The 14,756-nt window shown below is 40.1% G+C and overlaps 1 protein-coding gene and 1 pseudogene across 2 annotated transcripts in view; both read right to left on the bottom strand.

The window, feature by feature from the left end:
• Positions 1-5,452, bottom strand: part of KCNK2 (potassium two pore domain channel subfamily K member 2) — a 221,164-nt gene extending 215,712 nt beyond the window's left edge. The window contains exon 1 of the mRNA XM_086342392.1: positions 5,273-5,452. Within this exon, the coding sequence (XP_086198518.1) occupies positions 5,273-5,306 (34 nt within the window). The 5' untranslated portion in view covers positions 5,307-5,452. The remainder of the gene's footprint in view (positions 1-5,272) is intronic.
• Positions 5,453-11,502: 6,050 nt separating this feature from the next.
• LOC147356182 (cysteine dioxygenase type 1-like) lies at positions 11,503-13,998 on the bottom strand (annotated as a pseudogene). The gene is made up of 2 exons (XR_015143844.1): positions 11,787-13,998; positions 11,503-11,685 (listed from the first exon to the last, which is right to left on the bottom strand). The product of XR_015143844.1 is annotated as a cysteine dioxygenase type 1-like (transcript).
• Between the last annotated feature and the right edge of the window lie 758 nt (positions 13,999-14,756).

Raw genomic sequence — 14,756 nt, 5'->3', positions numbered from 1 at the left:
AACCTATATGCAGGTCAGGAAGCAACAGTTAGAACTGGACATGGAACAACAGACTGGTTCCAAATAGGAAAAGGAGTACGTCAAGGCTGTATATTGTCACCCTGCTTATTTAACTTCTATGCAGAGTACATCATGAGAAACGCTGGGCTGGAAGAAGCACAAGCTGGAATCAAGATTGCCAGGAGAAATATCAGTAACCTCAGATATGCAGATGACACCACCCTTATAGCAGAAAGTGAAGAGAAACTAAAAAACCTCTTGATGAAAGTGAAAGAGGAGAGTGAAAAAGTTGGCTTAAAGCTCAACATTCAGAAAACAAAGATCATGGCATCTGGTCCCATCACTTCATGGGAAATAGATGGGGAAACAGTGGAAACAGTGTCAGACTTTATTTTGGGGGACTCCAAAATCACTGCAGATGGTGATTGCAGCCATGAAATTAAAAGATGCTTACTCCTTGGAAGGAAAGTTATGACCAACCTAGATAGCATATTCAAAAGCAGAGACATTACTTTGCCCACAAAGGTCCATCTACTCAAGGCTATGGTTTTTCCAGTGGTCATGTACAGATGTGAGATTGGACTGTGAAGAAAGCTGAGCACCAAAGAATTGATGCTTTTGAACTGTGGTGTTGGAGAAGACTCTTGAGAGTCCCTTGGACTGCAAGGAGATCCAACCAGTCCATTCTAAAGGAGATCAGCCCTGGGATTTCTTTGGAAGGACTGATGCTAAAGCTGAAACTCCAGTACTTTGGCCACCTCATGCAAAGAGTTGACTCATTGGAAAAGACTCTGATGCTGGGAGGGATTTGGGGGCAGGAGGAGAAGGGGACGACAGAGGATGAGATGGCTGGATGGCATCACTGACTGGATGGACATAAGTCTAAGTCAACTCCAGGAGTTGGTGATGGACAGGGAGGCCTGGCGTGCTGCAATTCATGAGGTCGCAAAGAGATGGACGTGACTGAGTGACTGAACTGAACTTGGAGAATTCTGCCTAATCTCTGCCCTATTATTCATATTATGCAGTAAATAATGTAAATAGCACCCTCTCTGCTTCAAAGATGAGAAAATAATGAAATTATATGTGTAGAAACATTTTTAAAAGAAAATGGCACTAGACAGATGCAAGATAATATTTTTTTTAATAGCTACTAATGGCACTCTCCTTAATACATAGCAACTCTCTATATGGGCTTCTCAGGTGGTACAGCTGGTTAAGAATCCACCTGCCAATGCAGGAGACTCAAGAGACACGGGTTCGATCCCTGGGCCAGGAAGATCCTCAGAAGTAGGTAGTGACAACCCACCCCAGTAATCTTGCCCGAAGAATCCCATGGACAGAGGAGCGTGGGGGGCTACAGTCCATGGCGTTGCAGTCAGACACAACGGAACATGTCCACACACACTCGCAACTTTCCAGATAATAAATCTATCAGCTAGATTGTTACTTCATATCTGTGTAAACATTGCTTAAGCTAGTTTAAGCAGTAGTATAAGAATGATGGTTCTGCCAAGTGCTTTGCACTTATGCCAGTAACAAATGGACACAAATGATATCATCAAAATATACCATCCCCTTAAAACCTGGACTTTTGTAGACACCATAGGAAGATGTCATAGGAAAAGTTTTGAAGATGAACATTTTATGTCCTTAAACTCTCCAAAACCGTTTCTCCTGAGAATGACCTTGTTGGCTATGGTGGGTTTCCTAAAGTGGTTAAAAACAGGAAAGAGGAAATTCATTAGCCAAGGCCAACCTGGTATTTACAGTATCTTAGTCATTGAAGACTGTAGAACAGTCTTTCAAATTAATTTAGACCACCTAACACCTCAAAATCAGTCCTGAATATTCATTGGAAGGACTGATGCTGAAGCAGAAACTCTAATACTTTGGCCACCTGATGCAAAGAACTGACTCATTTGAAAAGACCCTGATGCTGGGAAAGATTGAAGCCGGGATGAGAAGGGGATGACAGGAGGATGAGATGGTTGGATGGCATTACCAGTTCGATGGACATAAGTCTGAGTAAACTCTGGGAGTTGGTGATGGACAGGAAAGTCTGGCGTGCTGCAGTTCATGGGGTTGCAAAGAGTCAGACACAACTGCGCGACTGAACTGAACTGAACACATCAAAAAAATCACAAAAACCCTTTTTTACTTTCAAATCATACATTCCGATTGCCTTATTCTTTTACTACACTTGTAATAGATTTGCTTTACAATTTTTTTTATGAGGAGCCCACTAGGTGGAGAATAGATATTTCTACTGAGTTGCATCTTCAAATAGCATTTTAACGCAAGCAAGGAATTTAGGTTATTTTAAAAATCTAAGGTGTCCTATGGATGGAGGAGCCCGGTAGGCTGCAGTCCTTGCGGTCACTAAGAGTTGGACACGACTGAGCGACTTCATTTTCACTTTTCACTTTCATGCATTGGAGAAGGAAATGGCAACCCACTCCAGTGTTCTTGCCTGGAGAATCCCAGGAACTGGGGAGCCTGGTGGGCTGCTGTCTATGAGGTCGCACAGAATTGAACACGACTGAAGTGACTTAGCAGAGCAGAAGGCGTCCCAGGTAGCGCTAGTGGTAAAGATCCTGCTTGCCAATGCAGAAGATGTAAGAGAGACTGGTTCCATTCCTGGATGGGGAAGATCCCCTGGAGGAGCACATGGCAATCCACTCCAGTATTCTTGCCTGGAGAATCCTACAGACCAGTGGAACCTGGAAGACTGCAGGTCATAGGATTGCACAGAGTCGGAACTTGACCGAAGCGACTTTGCATCACGCAGGCAAATGCCTAGAATTACTAGAATGAGAAAACTAGAAAGGTTTCCAAAGCTCATGTAGTTTAACCATCTTACCAGGCCAAGCAGTTGACATAAATTATCTCACTTAATCTTTACAATAAATCTAAAAGGGAATAGTTATTAACCCCATTTTCTGTATGGGAAACCAGACATTTAGAGTATATGTAATTTGCTCAAGGTCACACAGTTTATAAATGAGAAATTTGGAATTCCGGTGCACATTTGTCTGATTCAAAATGTTTTCTTTTCCCTCCACGTTAAACCTCCTCATCTACCAGCAGTAGGAGTGGCAAGGAGTTTATTCCTCCTAATACACCAAATCTTAAACTGTTCGGCAATAGGTATTTCTGGTGTCAAACAACTAACTAGGAAAGATTATACTATGCCATAAAAATTCAAATTATTATTTGTTATCAATAACTATATTCTGATCAGTACTGGCGGGGGCGGGGGGAAGGACACATACTAAACCTACATTTTCCTTTTGAAGATAATCCTCAAAATCCGTCTACCATACACTGGCTTTCAGATTAGAATCAGATCCCTTTCTGTTCCTTAAAAAATGAAGGCTTAAGACTCCTCCAATGTTGTATCATTTCTTGACTGACGTCTCAGAATCCTGCCTAATAAATCAGGATGAATTTAATGTGAAAAAGTGCTCACGCAGACAATATCAGCCTATCAGCCAACCTTTTAATTCTTAAAAGAACTTCTAAATGATTCCTATAGAATATCTTGTTCTAATTATAGTTACATTCTGATAGATATGCCTGGATAAATTACTTATAAAATACATAGAAAGTAGGAGACTAAACCGAACAGTTATTGGGATAATATAAGCTTATCTAAAATGTTATATATGATTATTCAAAAATCTTTTACCTTGATGACAGTTGTTGCTTAGTTACAGCTTCCATCATCTCCTACTCAAAGATTCCCATCACTTCTAATAAGACATAACAAAATCACACCTATAGCATTCTTATTTCCTACTTGTGATAGTAGAAGTGTTTAGTTTGATAAGTGTTTGACATGTGTTTAGTTTGATAAGTGTTTGACATGTGTTTAGTTTGATAAGTATAGCAAGTGACCTAGGAAAAAATTGAGGTCCTAGAACAGTGTTATCTGGCATTTTATGAGACAGAGATGGCATCTATAATGAGTTTCCATTACCTCTCCAGCTCTCTCCCACTCTATGGCTTTCTCCATATTTTCTGCTTCTCTTCTTTCATTCCAGAAACACTTGGCTTGACTCCAAGAATCTCTTCATCTACTCACCTCTCAGTTTATTTTCATGTCCCTTACACATCTCCGCATTTGAGGATTTGGCCATTGTCCTGACCTACCCATTAATCCTCAGCAGAGGGGGCTCCAAAATTGCTAATTCCAAGTCTCAATGCCACAAACTAGCTCCTGGAAATCACAAACTAATTGGAACTAAACTGATATTTTATATACTGAATTGCTCCAGAAGCATTATGATACCCCTTCAGATAAACAATGTTACACAAACAACCAGGAAGAGAAATCCATTCAAAATTTGATTTTTAAAGCAATTCCTTATTGAAAACAGCAAAACAATGTAACACCATTATTCTACAGTTCTTTGTTATGCAATTTAATCACACATTCATGGGTAAGTTCATAAAGTGAAATCTCGATATGAAATGACTATTGTACAATCAGGATACTTGTTCTATTACCCAACATCAGCCTATACTCAACATGCAACAACTAGCAAGTATGTTCTCTGTGCCAGGCACTAAATATGGACTTAGCTCTATTTAATAATTATGCTATTGATGGTCTTGATTCCAAGACCATAACAATATTCATATGGAGTTAGAAGTCTTATACAGAGAAATCTAAATGATTTTCAGAATTACTTACCAATATATTATGGAAATGTAAATATTTTTAAATGCCTTAGTTCTCAAGTTTAAAACTATCATACCTCTTCTTCCCCATTTTCAAAATTCTGACACACCTCTTCCCCCTGCTGTATATAAATAAGATTCACTAAGGAAAGAACTAATATTCTCTCTAAGCAAATTACAAATAATGTGTCAAACTATTTATGAAAAAACACAATTGCAGGATTAAACATAACATGAAACCAAAGTAAATATCATTTAAATAACTGGAATCCAAATGTCAGGGGATTTATAGATACAAATATTGATCAGTTTTACATTGCCAGAGTAATACATCACACATTGAAAGCCTGATATTACATGCCTATTGTATAAAACATGCCCATGTCAACTTGCAATTTATTTGAGTTGCAAGGTCATGGAAAAAATTCCAGTAACTAATCCTCTGTTGGAATCACCCAATGAGTTTAATTATAGACTTGACTATAATGAAGACTCCTTACATCAAGTACTTGCTTGGAAATCTAACTCCACATACTCTAGAAATTTTGAAAATATTTAGATACTTGATGATCACAAAAATACTTACAGCAGAAGTTCCTTTTTGCTCGTGGGTTCATCATTTGGGGATGTTTTCATCAGGAGTCATGATGCTTTTGATCTTTAATGCCGTTCTTCCTCCAGGGTCTCTTGTCCGTAATTTCCCAAACAGAGTCACTTGTACTAACAAGACATCGTCCCATACTGTTTCCTTTTTGTGTGTGAATGTTACCCTGTAGATCGATTTCCTGTCCAGAAACACTCAAAAGTGAACAAACGCTGCTGTATGCAAGTGAAAGTGTGCTACTCAAACACTGTTTTTGCGGTTTGGTTCAGGAAGAAATTCCCTCATTGAAAGGAGGAACTATATCACAGTTGTCCCAGAGAACTTAAAAGGCAGAAGTTTCTTCCTTATGAATGAGCATATCCAAACTGCCAGAGTCATTTACTCGCATTAGTCTGTGGCTCAAGTACTACTGCACCCAAAGCATCGGGTACTGTGTGCAGCCTAAAGACACTCCCAACTGCCACAGTAATAATATCCCAACTATATTTTAAAATCAGGCTTAGTATGCTTTGAAGTACATAATGTTTTCCATTCCCGAAAGGACAAAGAGATCTACATTGTCAAAGTTTATTTTTAAGCTCATGTGCTTGCTAAGTGCAGTGGCGAGCAGGCTTTCCGTGCCTGTAGTACCATAGCTGGAACCTATTAATGCAAACAGATGAATCGTTGGCTTGGTTCCACATGGGCTTTTATTTCCTTTTTTTAAAAAAAAAAAAACCCTTATCTAAATTGTGCTGATTATAATTTCTTAAATCAAGAATGCTATCACTTTTCTGAGCTTGCTTGTTTGAATGTGATCAGTACAGAAGCAATGCAAGCCAGGCAAATAAGAGGAAGGTTTCCAATAGCTTTTGCAGAGATAAGAAAGTTAGTAATTAGAGGCAGCTCCTGTTTCTGGAGTAAGTTTGAGGGGCATTTGGAGACAATAAAAATGACAACAAATTTTAAATAAAGAAACCAAAGATAAAAAATGAAAGCCAGAGTGAGAGAGAGGAGAGAAGAGGAGAGGTGAGGAGAGAGAGCAAGCCAAAGCCAGAGTGAGAGAGAGAGACGGGGGGGCTTTGACCATTAACAATAATTCTTCACATATTTTCTTATTGTTGGGAAAGCAAATTGCTCTGGTTTGTATAACCCCCTACCAGTCTGCTCAACCCACCAACATTAGCCCGCATGTCATCTAATACCAGACTAAGACTTGTGGAAACACATTACTGCTGTATTAGAGCCATAACAAAATACAGCTGAGCAGTGAGCATAAGGCGCTACGGTGACCCTGAGGTAATACAACCCGTGTTATGGAATTTCTAGCCCAAATTTTAAACATCTGGTTTTGATATGATAATAAATGTGATAATGTACATTAAATACCAGTATTCAGGTAACCTAATCTTTCCATCTGACTAAAACAATGCACGCTTTTCAAATCATGTGGGAGTGAGAGAAACTGGGCAGACACACATTTATACCTGCATATACCAAAACAACCCTCGCCAGGCACAAACTTACGTGTACACATAAGCGGCAAGAGCACATAACCTGACTTCATTCAGAACTGAGTGAGTTGCCACTGAATCCTTTCCATGCTCTCTTTTCTGGATGTCTCTTTGCACAGTTGCACTAACTGGTAGGAGACTTGGCTGAGAGAGAGGGGAATGGAAAGGGAAGGTGAAAAATAATAATGCTAACTGGACCAGACAGAGACGTGACCCCTGACCTTTGCTTCATTAGTACCATCTCATGCTACGATCTGATGAAGTACCCAGTCACTGGCAACTTGAAAAATAAACTAATCAGATTATCCTTATCCTGTTTTAACTTTGTGGGAAAGAATTTCTGTATTTCAAATCCAAATATTACCGTATTATTAGATGTCACATAATTCAGAGCTGTAAATGGTTTTAGAGTCTAGAAGTTAAGATTTCTTTAAATTAGCATCTTAGAATTAGACCAGTGGATGAAAAAGTCCTAAGTCATGAACATTTGCTGACCTTATATATTTGCAAATGAGCAGGCTGATGAAGTGACCCAAGGATGGAGAAGGTGAAAGCTACTGGTGAAAGTCGTGTTGGGAGTGACGAATGGTTGGTTAATGTGGGATTGAGAGATAAGTAAGTGGTTAATGATGGTTGATGGTTTGTTTCCTCCTGATGCACAAAGTTCCGTGATTCAGGTGAATGGTATTTGAAGGAATTGGCACAAAATAAAAACCTCAAATGCTCTTTCTTGGTTTGAGCCAAACCCAAACCTTTTCAAAGGCGTGAAAACACGCAGCCACACTGGTTTGGTTTTCCGTTGCTGGGCCACCCTTCTGCCTGGTGCTGGCCAGCACCACGCAGAAGTCTTGCGACATGAGCCATTTGCACGGAATTTTAAATTCTGCCAAAAAAAAAAAAAGAGGGATTGGAAATTTCATGAGAATGGTTATTCTTAGGAGATTTCCATCCAAGATTCCTAACTTGTGTGGCTCCGATAAGCATCTAAAAGGCACTGCCAAACCTTCTGAGGTCACTGATGCATTTATTTTCAATCACATTTCTGCATAGAGACCTCAAAGTAACAGTGAATGCAATTTTTTGTTTTGAAATATTTTCTGTATGCCAGCCCATGATCCCCGTACCTATGTGGAAATGGGTTTGGAACGCCATTTGCAACACAAACATTGGGTTTGAATGTCCCTAGAACATGTTCAATTTTTAGATGAGACATGTTCACATTCTCCCAAATGAAAACAACCTACCCCAAAGGAACCCTTCAATTAAATTACTTTACTTCTGAGAACTTCAGAATATTATAAGAATATTTTCCTGGCATACTGTTACATGTATAGCTACCCAAGCTCTTCCTATAGGTTCGTTTCCTTGAGAAGACTATATGGTAAGTACAACCGACATCTCACTAACTGGGACACTGTATCAATTAGTCATTGCTATGTAACACATCTACTCCAAAAGTCAATGGCTTAAAATAATAAACATTTATTATTGTTGACTATTTTACAGGTCAGCATGATCATTCTGGTCATATCTGGGCAACAGCTGCATGTCAAGTAGGTGACTCTGTGATCTTTATTATGTTTGGGAGGTTAGCTCTTTGCAAGCTGATCTAGAATAGACTCATAGAACTCAATAGCTGGGAAAACTGAACTCTTGTGTCTTCACTTGTACCTGTTTTTCATAATCCTTCAATAAGTGAGCTCAGGAACTCTCTGGCCAGCTGACATATGTTCTCCAGTCAATCAAAACAAGAGCGGAAGTGTAAATGAACATGTGCATTTTAACGTCTCTATTTGGGTCAACTTGCCGAGCCCAGAGTCAGTGTGTGTTTTTGGAGGTGGCAGAGATTCAGTACCAAAAGATGTGAATACAGAGGCGTGGAAAGCTGGGGCCATTCATACAACCTTTCTACCACAGGCATACCGAAAATAAGAAGTCAGTCATATTCAGTCACTTGGATGAATCCACAACAATTTCGGCTTTCTAGGTGCCTCAGGGGTAAAGGCTCTGCTTGCCAATGGAGGAACCTCAGGAGATGTGGGTTTGATCCTTGGATCTGCAAGATCCACTAGAGGAGGAAATGGCAACCCACTCCAGTATTCTTGCCAGGACAATCCCATGAACAGTAGTCTACAGGGTTGCAAAGTGTTGGACACGACTGAGTGAGCACACGCATGCAACATTGGGATGCACCAACCTGTGAGACTAGGATAGCTTTCAGTACCAAGAGAGAGGATGAAAACCAAATCCCAAACTGAAGTGGGTGGAAAGTGCGCTCAGAATGCACAGGCAACGCCCCAAAATGGCGCCCGTGAGAGAGACGAAGTTGGCGGGACGGCCAAAGACGGCAACGAGGAACGCGTGAGAGCCAGAGGAAGCCACCAACCACGCGGAACCAAGCTAGCAAGCACGAACAGTTACAAAGATGAACACTCGGGGGAAATCTCTCTGGATTAATTTCCTTCAAGGTGGTTGTTTGAGGAGGAGAACAGTTACAGATGTGATCATCTACACTAGACAATGAAGTTTATTCAACAGAATAGTCATGAAAATGAGGTAACAGAAGAGCACCAGTGTCAAGGGCACACTTGCTACACTTATCTCCAGCCAGTATCAGCTGTGAACGATTGAGCACTTAGTATGGCCAGAGAGTAAAATTTTACAATAATTTTTTCCTAATTTTGAAAATATTTTGAAAAACATCAGTAGGCATGATTTGCCTACAGGTCTGAAACTCTAGATGTAGAGGTTTCATTTCTGTTAGAGATTGCTCCATAGAAATGGAGTATATATATATTTAACATTAACAAATTATAAGTGATTTGCCACCAGAATATAAATAATGTAAAAACTGTGAGATCGTCCTAGAGTATCAAACACATAGTTAAGAGGTTCCTAAAGATATTTTTGGCTTTCCCTGGTGGTTCAGTGGTAAAGAATCCACCTGCAATGCAGGAGATGCAGGTTCAATTCCTGGGTCAGGAAGATCCTCTAGAGAAGGAAATGGCAACCCACTCCAGTATTCTTGTCTGGGAAATCCCATGGTCAGAGGAACGTGGCAGGCTACATTCTGTGGGGTCGCAAGACTTAGATACGATTTAGCAAAAAAACCACCAACCACCACAAAGACATTTTTATCTCCTGAAAGCTTTTGCATTTCAAGAGTTTGCATTTTTGTGTTCTTTATCTAGAATTCTAATGGGTACTTCTAGAATCCCACACCAAAGTTGCTGCTAAGTTGCTTCAATCGTGTGTCTGACTCTGTGTGACCCCATAGACAGCAGCCCATGAGGCTGCCTTGTCCCTGGGATTCTCCAGGCAAGAACACTGGAGTGGGTTGCCATTGCCTTCTCCAATGCATGAAAGTGAAAAGTGAAAAGTGAAAGTGAAGTCGCTTAGTCGTGTCCGACTCTTAGCGACCCCATGGACTGTAGCCCACCAGGCTCCTCCATCCATGGTATTTTCCAGGCAAGAGTACTGGAGTGGGGTGTCATTGCCTTCTCCCACCCCAAAGTTAATTGCCCCTTATTTTTATCTTTAAATACATTTTATTAAAATTATTTGGCAATTCTGGCAGCAGTACAAATTTTGACCACTGGACACAAAATAGACGTGAGTTTCTAATTTTGGTTTGTTGTGGGTTTGGGTACATGTAGTTTTCTAAATCTTTTGCCCTTCATTTCATTACCAAATGGCAATGTGCCTTAAGTTTCTCTATCTACAATACTCTATTATTTAAAGAACAGGTATTTGTAAAATAATATTGGAAAACTAAAATGCACAGATGTAAAGAATTCTCTTCAAATATTAACAACATACAAAGTATATTGAAGACATCTACATTTAGTCCTTCAAGTAACTAGACAGGTGGTTTGGTGTCTTGTATTACATTTATTTATTTCTAATTACAATTCAGAGAAAGTGTTTCCAAAAACTATGAAAACCTTCATTGACATTCACAGTATGGTTCCAGTGGGTTTTGAGTAAAAGCAGTGTTGCACCTGATTTAGTATTTTAAAATCACAAGCCTTTTTATCTTTAGTGGGATTTTTTTCTTCTATAGCAGCTTAGGGCACTATTTGCTTACTTAATGCCTTATAATTAACATCTGTTTTATAGTATTAATGATCTAAGCATTGGCCTTGTAAAGTATATTCGTTCAGTTCAGTTCAGTCGCTCAGTCGTGTCCAACTCTTTGCGACCCCATGAATCGCAGCACACCAGGCCTGCCTGTCCATCACCAACTCCCAGAGTTCATCCAAACTCTTGTCCATTGAGTAGGTGATGCCATCCAGCCATCTCATCCTCTGTCGTTCCCTTCTCCTCCTGCCCCTAATCCCTCCCAGCATCAGAGTCTTTTCCAATGAGTCAACTCTTCGCATGAGGTGGCCAAATATTGGAGTTTCAGCTTTAGCATCAGTCCTTCCAAAGAACACCCAGGGCTGATCTCCTTTAGAATGGACTGGTTGGATCTCCTTGCAGTCCAAGGGACTCCCAAGAGTCTTCTCCAACACCACAGTTCAAAAGCATCAATTCTTCAGTGCTCAGCTTTCTTCACAGTCCAACTCTCACATCCATACATGACCACTGGAAAAACCATAGCCTTGACCAGACGGACCTTTGTTGGCAAAGTATTGTCTCTGCTTTTGAATATGCTATCTAGGTTGGTCATAACTTTCCTTCCAAGGAGTAGTATACTGGACAGCCAATGGTGGGAGACCTTTTCCAAGGCAAAACTTTTCCTGGAACTTAAAGTAAGATCTCTGAGGGTTTGGTGTTCCTTAGTTATCCTCCAGTGGTCCTGAAGTTGCAAGTGGAGTCCTGATTCCAGAGTTGCTATGGTATGTCAGGGTGACTGTTTTACATCCTGTTCTTTGATCAAAGGCATCAGTTCAGTTCAGTCGCTCAGTCATGTCCGACTCTTTGCAGCCCCATGAATTGCAGCACACCAGGCCTCCCTGTCCATCACCAACTCCCGGAGTTCATGTCCATCGAGTCGGTGAGGTGAACTGTTCAAGTGAAGGCTCAGGGCAGGTTCTGTATGGCTGATATTCTGTACTCGATGTAAGCCAATGGAATCGTTGATGTAGACACACAGGTTTTCCCTCAAGATTCGTTAAAACTTCTTGATTTGAAGTTTGAAGAATAATGTCTCTTTTGGATTTCCCTGCAGCATATTCAGAAAGCCGTGGGAATCGGTGCGATCATGGATACTGTTGCCATGTCTTTCCCCCATAGAATCATGAGATTAAATTTTCCATTTCCGGATTCTCCAGGTTTCAGGTACACTTGTACTGGTCTAACTTGGCACACACTGCCCACTCAGCGGGGTTTGCTCTCATAGGCTTCCAAGACTGCCCGCATGTCCTCCACACTGACCTGCTCACCTGCGAAGTGCTGGCATGGGATGCCGATCAGATTGGCCCGGGCAGGGCATGTGGCTTTAGCACCTCAGTCTGCCTGCTCCATCGCTTGCCAAACTGTCTCTCTGCTGGGCTGCAATGGGGGAGCTGAGCGAGCTAAGGAGGGGGTAGGGAGGGCAGTGTCCCTAGCTGCTAGCTAGACAGTTACACACAGACCCAAAAGCCCTAGATGCCCGAGTGCCACAGTATGACATCCACTGTGGTAGATCTGGGTATGCACTGCGCACACATATAGGGACCAAACCTGCCCCTTAGGTATTTTTAAAATCAACTTGCTCATGACACTTTACTACATAAAGACTTTCTGTTTATAAAAGTATTGGTCTAATATTTTGAACCCTTACCTTGTTGATTTCTAGAACACATGTTTTCGATCTCTTCCTACAGTATCTAGGAAATACATATAAATTAAGCACTTATAATTCTCAGCCTTGTTTATCTGAAAGATTGTTACTCACACTGCCGTTTTTTTGAATTCCAAGTTTATTGATTCAGCTTCTCCACTTGTATTGTTGGCTTCCTACCTCTTTTTGTTTACAGGCAGCCTAGGGGGAAGCTGTTTAAAATCCAAAGATCTATTTCTTCTCTGTGAGATAGCTCTTACTACGCATCCAATTCTTGGCATTGTTTGGAAGACTATCCTGTCTATTTCAAGACAAATTTTTACTGCAAGTGGTTAATCCAAGGGGTGAAAGAGAGGATGACAGATAAAGATGGTTTTCTTTAGCTTCCTAAGCCAAGTCTCCCAAATAAATCTTCATTCCTCTGTTTTCAGACTTTTAACTTGGATCTCAGGAAATATAAACACCCATTCCAAAGTTTGGCATATTTTCATATTGTATTCTGTACAAGCTTATACATACTTCTTTCTCTTTCTTTAGTGCAGAGATTTGAGGATGCATTATATATTATGCTGGTACTACTGCTGCCTCTGAGATTGACTAGCTGATATTATATTCTCACATTTTATCCTCCTATCTATATTCTCTTGACTTCACCTGACTCCCAGGCCCTCAGCAACTTCCTCCATCCAGTTTCTGACCCTGAGAGCTACTTGTGGGTTTGATGTGTGATTTTATACCTGAGGCCAAACAAGCAAAAATATATGGAGCCCCTGGTTCCTTTCACCATTTCTAGAAGCACGCATAGAGTGTGATGGCGTTACGACCTATGATAATTTATTTCGTTTTACTATTCCATATAAAATTCCACTCCAAGCGTTGCATAGAGTGTGATGGCTTCCCCAAAGCTGCTGAAGGGACCAGGTGACAGAACTTTCTAAGTGTATGTGAATCAACTCTCACGAGTCCAACTGTGACCAACAAGAAACAGAAGATGAAAGAGAGCCCAGCTGATGGCACGGCTACGTCTCACTGCGGCTCTTTGTGACGCAGTGGTCACTATGACAACACGTCAGCTTGGATGTGCTTCCCATTGTTCACTGCTGCACTTGCCCTTTTCTTCACTCTTGTTAACTTGGAATTCTTTTTTTTTTTAATATTTATTTATTCATTTATTTGGGGCTGCATTGGGTCTTAGCTTAGGTGCATGAGCTGCAGAACACGTGGGCTCTGAAGACTGTGGAATGCGGGCTATCTAGTGGGGGTATGTGAGCTCAACAGTTGTGGTGCATGGGCTCAGCTGCCTCAAGGCATGTGAGAATGTAAGTTCCCTGACCAGGACTTGAACCTGCATCCCTTGCATTGGAAGGCAGATTCTTAACCACTGGACCACCAAGGAAGTCCTTACCCTGGAGTCCTCTTTCCAAAAACACATTAGTACCACAGCCTTTTGTTACATTCAGTTTTCAAGGGAATCCAGGGGAAGACATCTGTGCATGTATATATGTGCATAATTTTATATATACCTATATATACTATATATATATATACAAATACAGTTTGATATATAAATATATAGATATATATGAAAAATTACAACCTATGATAATTTATTTCCTTTTATTATTCCATATAAAATTCCATACCACATAAAATCCCTAAGTACTCTATGGAGACATTATGACATAAGATATTTAAGTCATAAAGAATTTATAAACCTTAGAATTTGTGTTTGCTCTTTATGGTGTTGTTTTGTTCTTTGCTAGTGGAAAAAAAAAGCTTTACACAAAATAATAAATATGAACTTTGTAAAATAGCAGCTATAAATTTTGGAAAATGATCATTAAGAACACTTATCCTTTAGGAAAGTGGGGTTTCAGACTCTCAAAATTCTATATAAATGAAATAAGTACCATGAAGACTTTTAGCTTTAGACATCGTTCAGCTTAAAATACTTCTCTCTTAAATGCTATGAAGCCTGAAACCAAAAATCTGTTTTAGTTGCTCTGCTAATAGCAGAGGCATATTTTAAGATTAATGTCCATTTGACAGTTTTTTTGTGTGTGCTATTTTATTTCATGTTGGGTAGAAAATAAGGCAAACTTCTAATGCCATTTGCAGTATACTTTTATAATATACATAGCAAAACAATACAGATGTTTAAATGATCTTGATTTTATCCTTCTTATTTCCCAATTCTACATCAAGG

This window comes from Bos grunniens, chromosome 16 (genome assembly GCF_055505025.1).
Source record: "Bos grunniens cultivar Pamir isolate PY7600 chromosome 16, Bosgru_T2T1.0, whole genome shotgun sequence".
NCBI lineage: Eukaryota > Metazoa > Chordata > Mammalia > Artiodactyla > Bovidae > Bos > Bos grunniens.
Note: the sequence above shows the minus strand (reverse complement) of the source record. Positions and strands in the feature narration are given on the sequence as shown.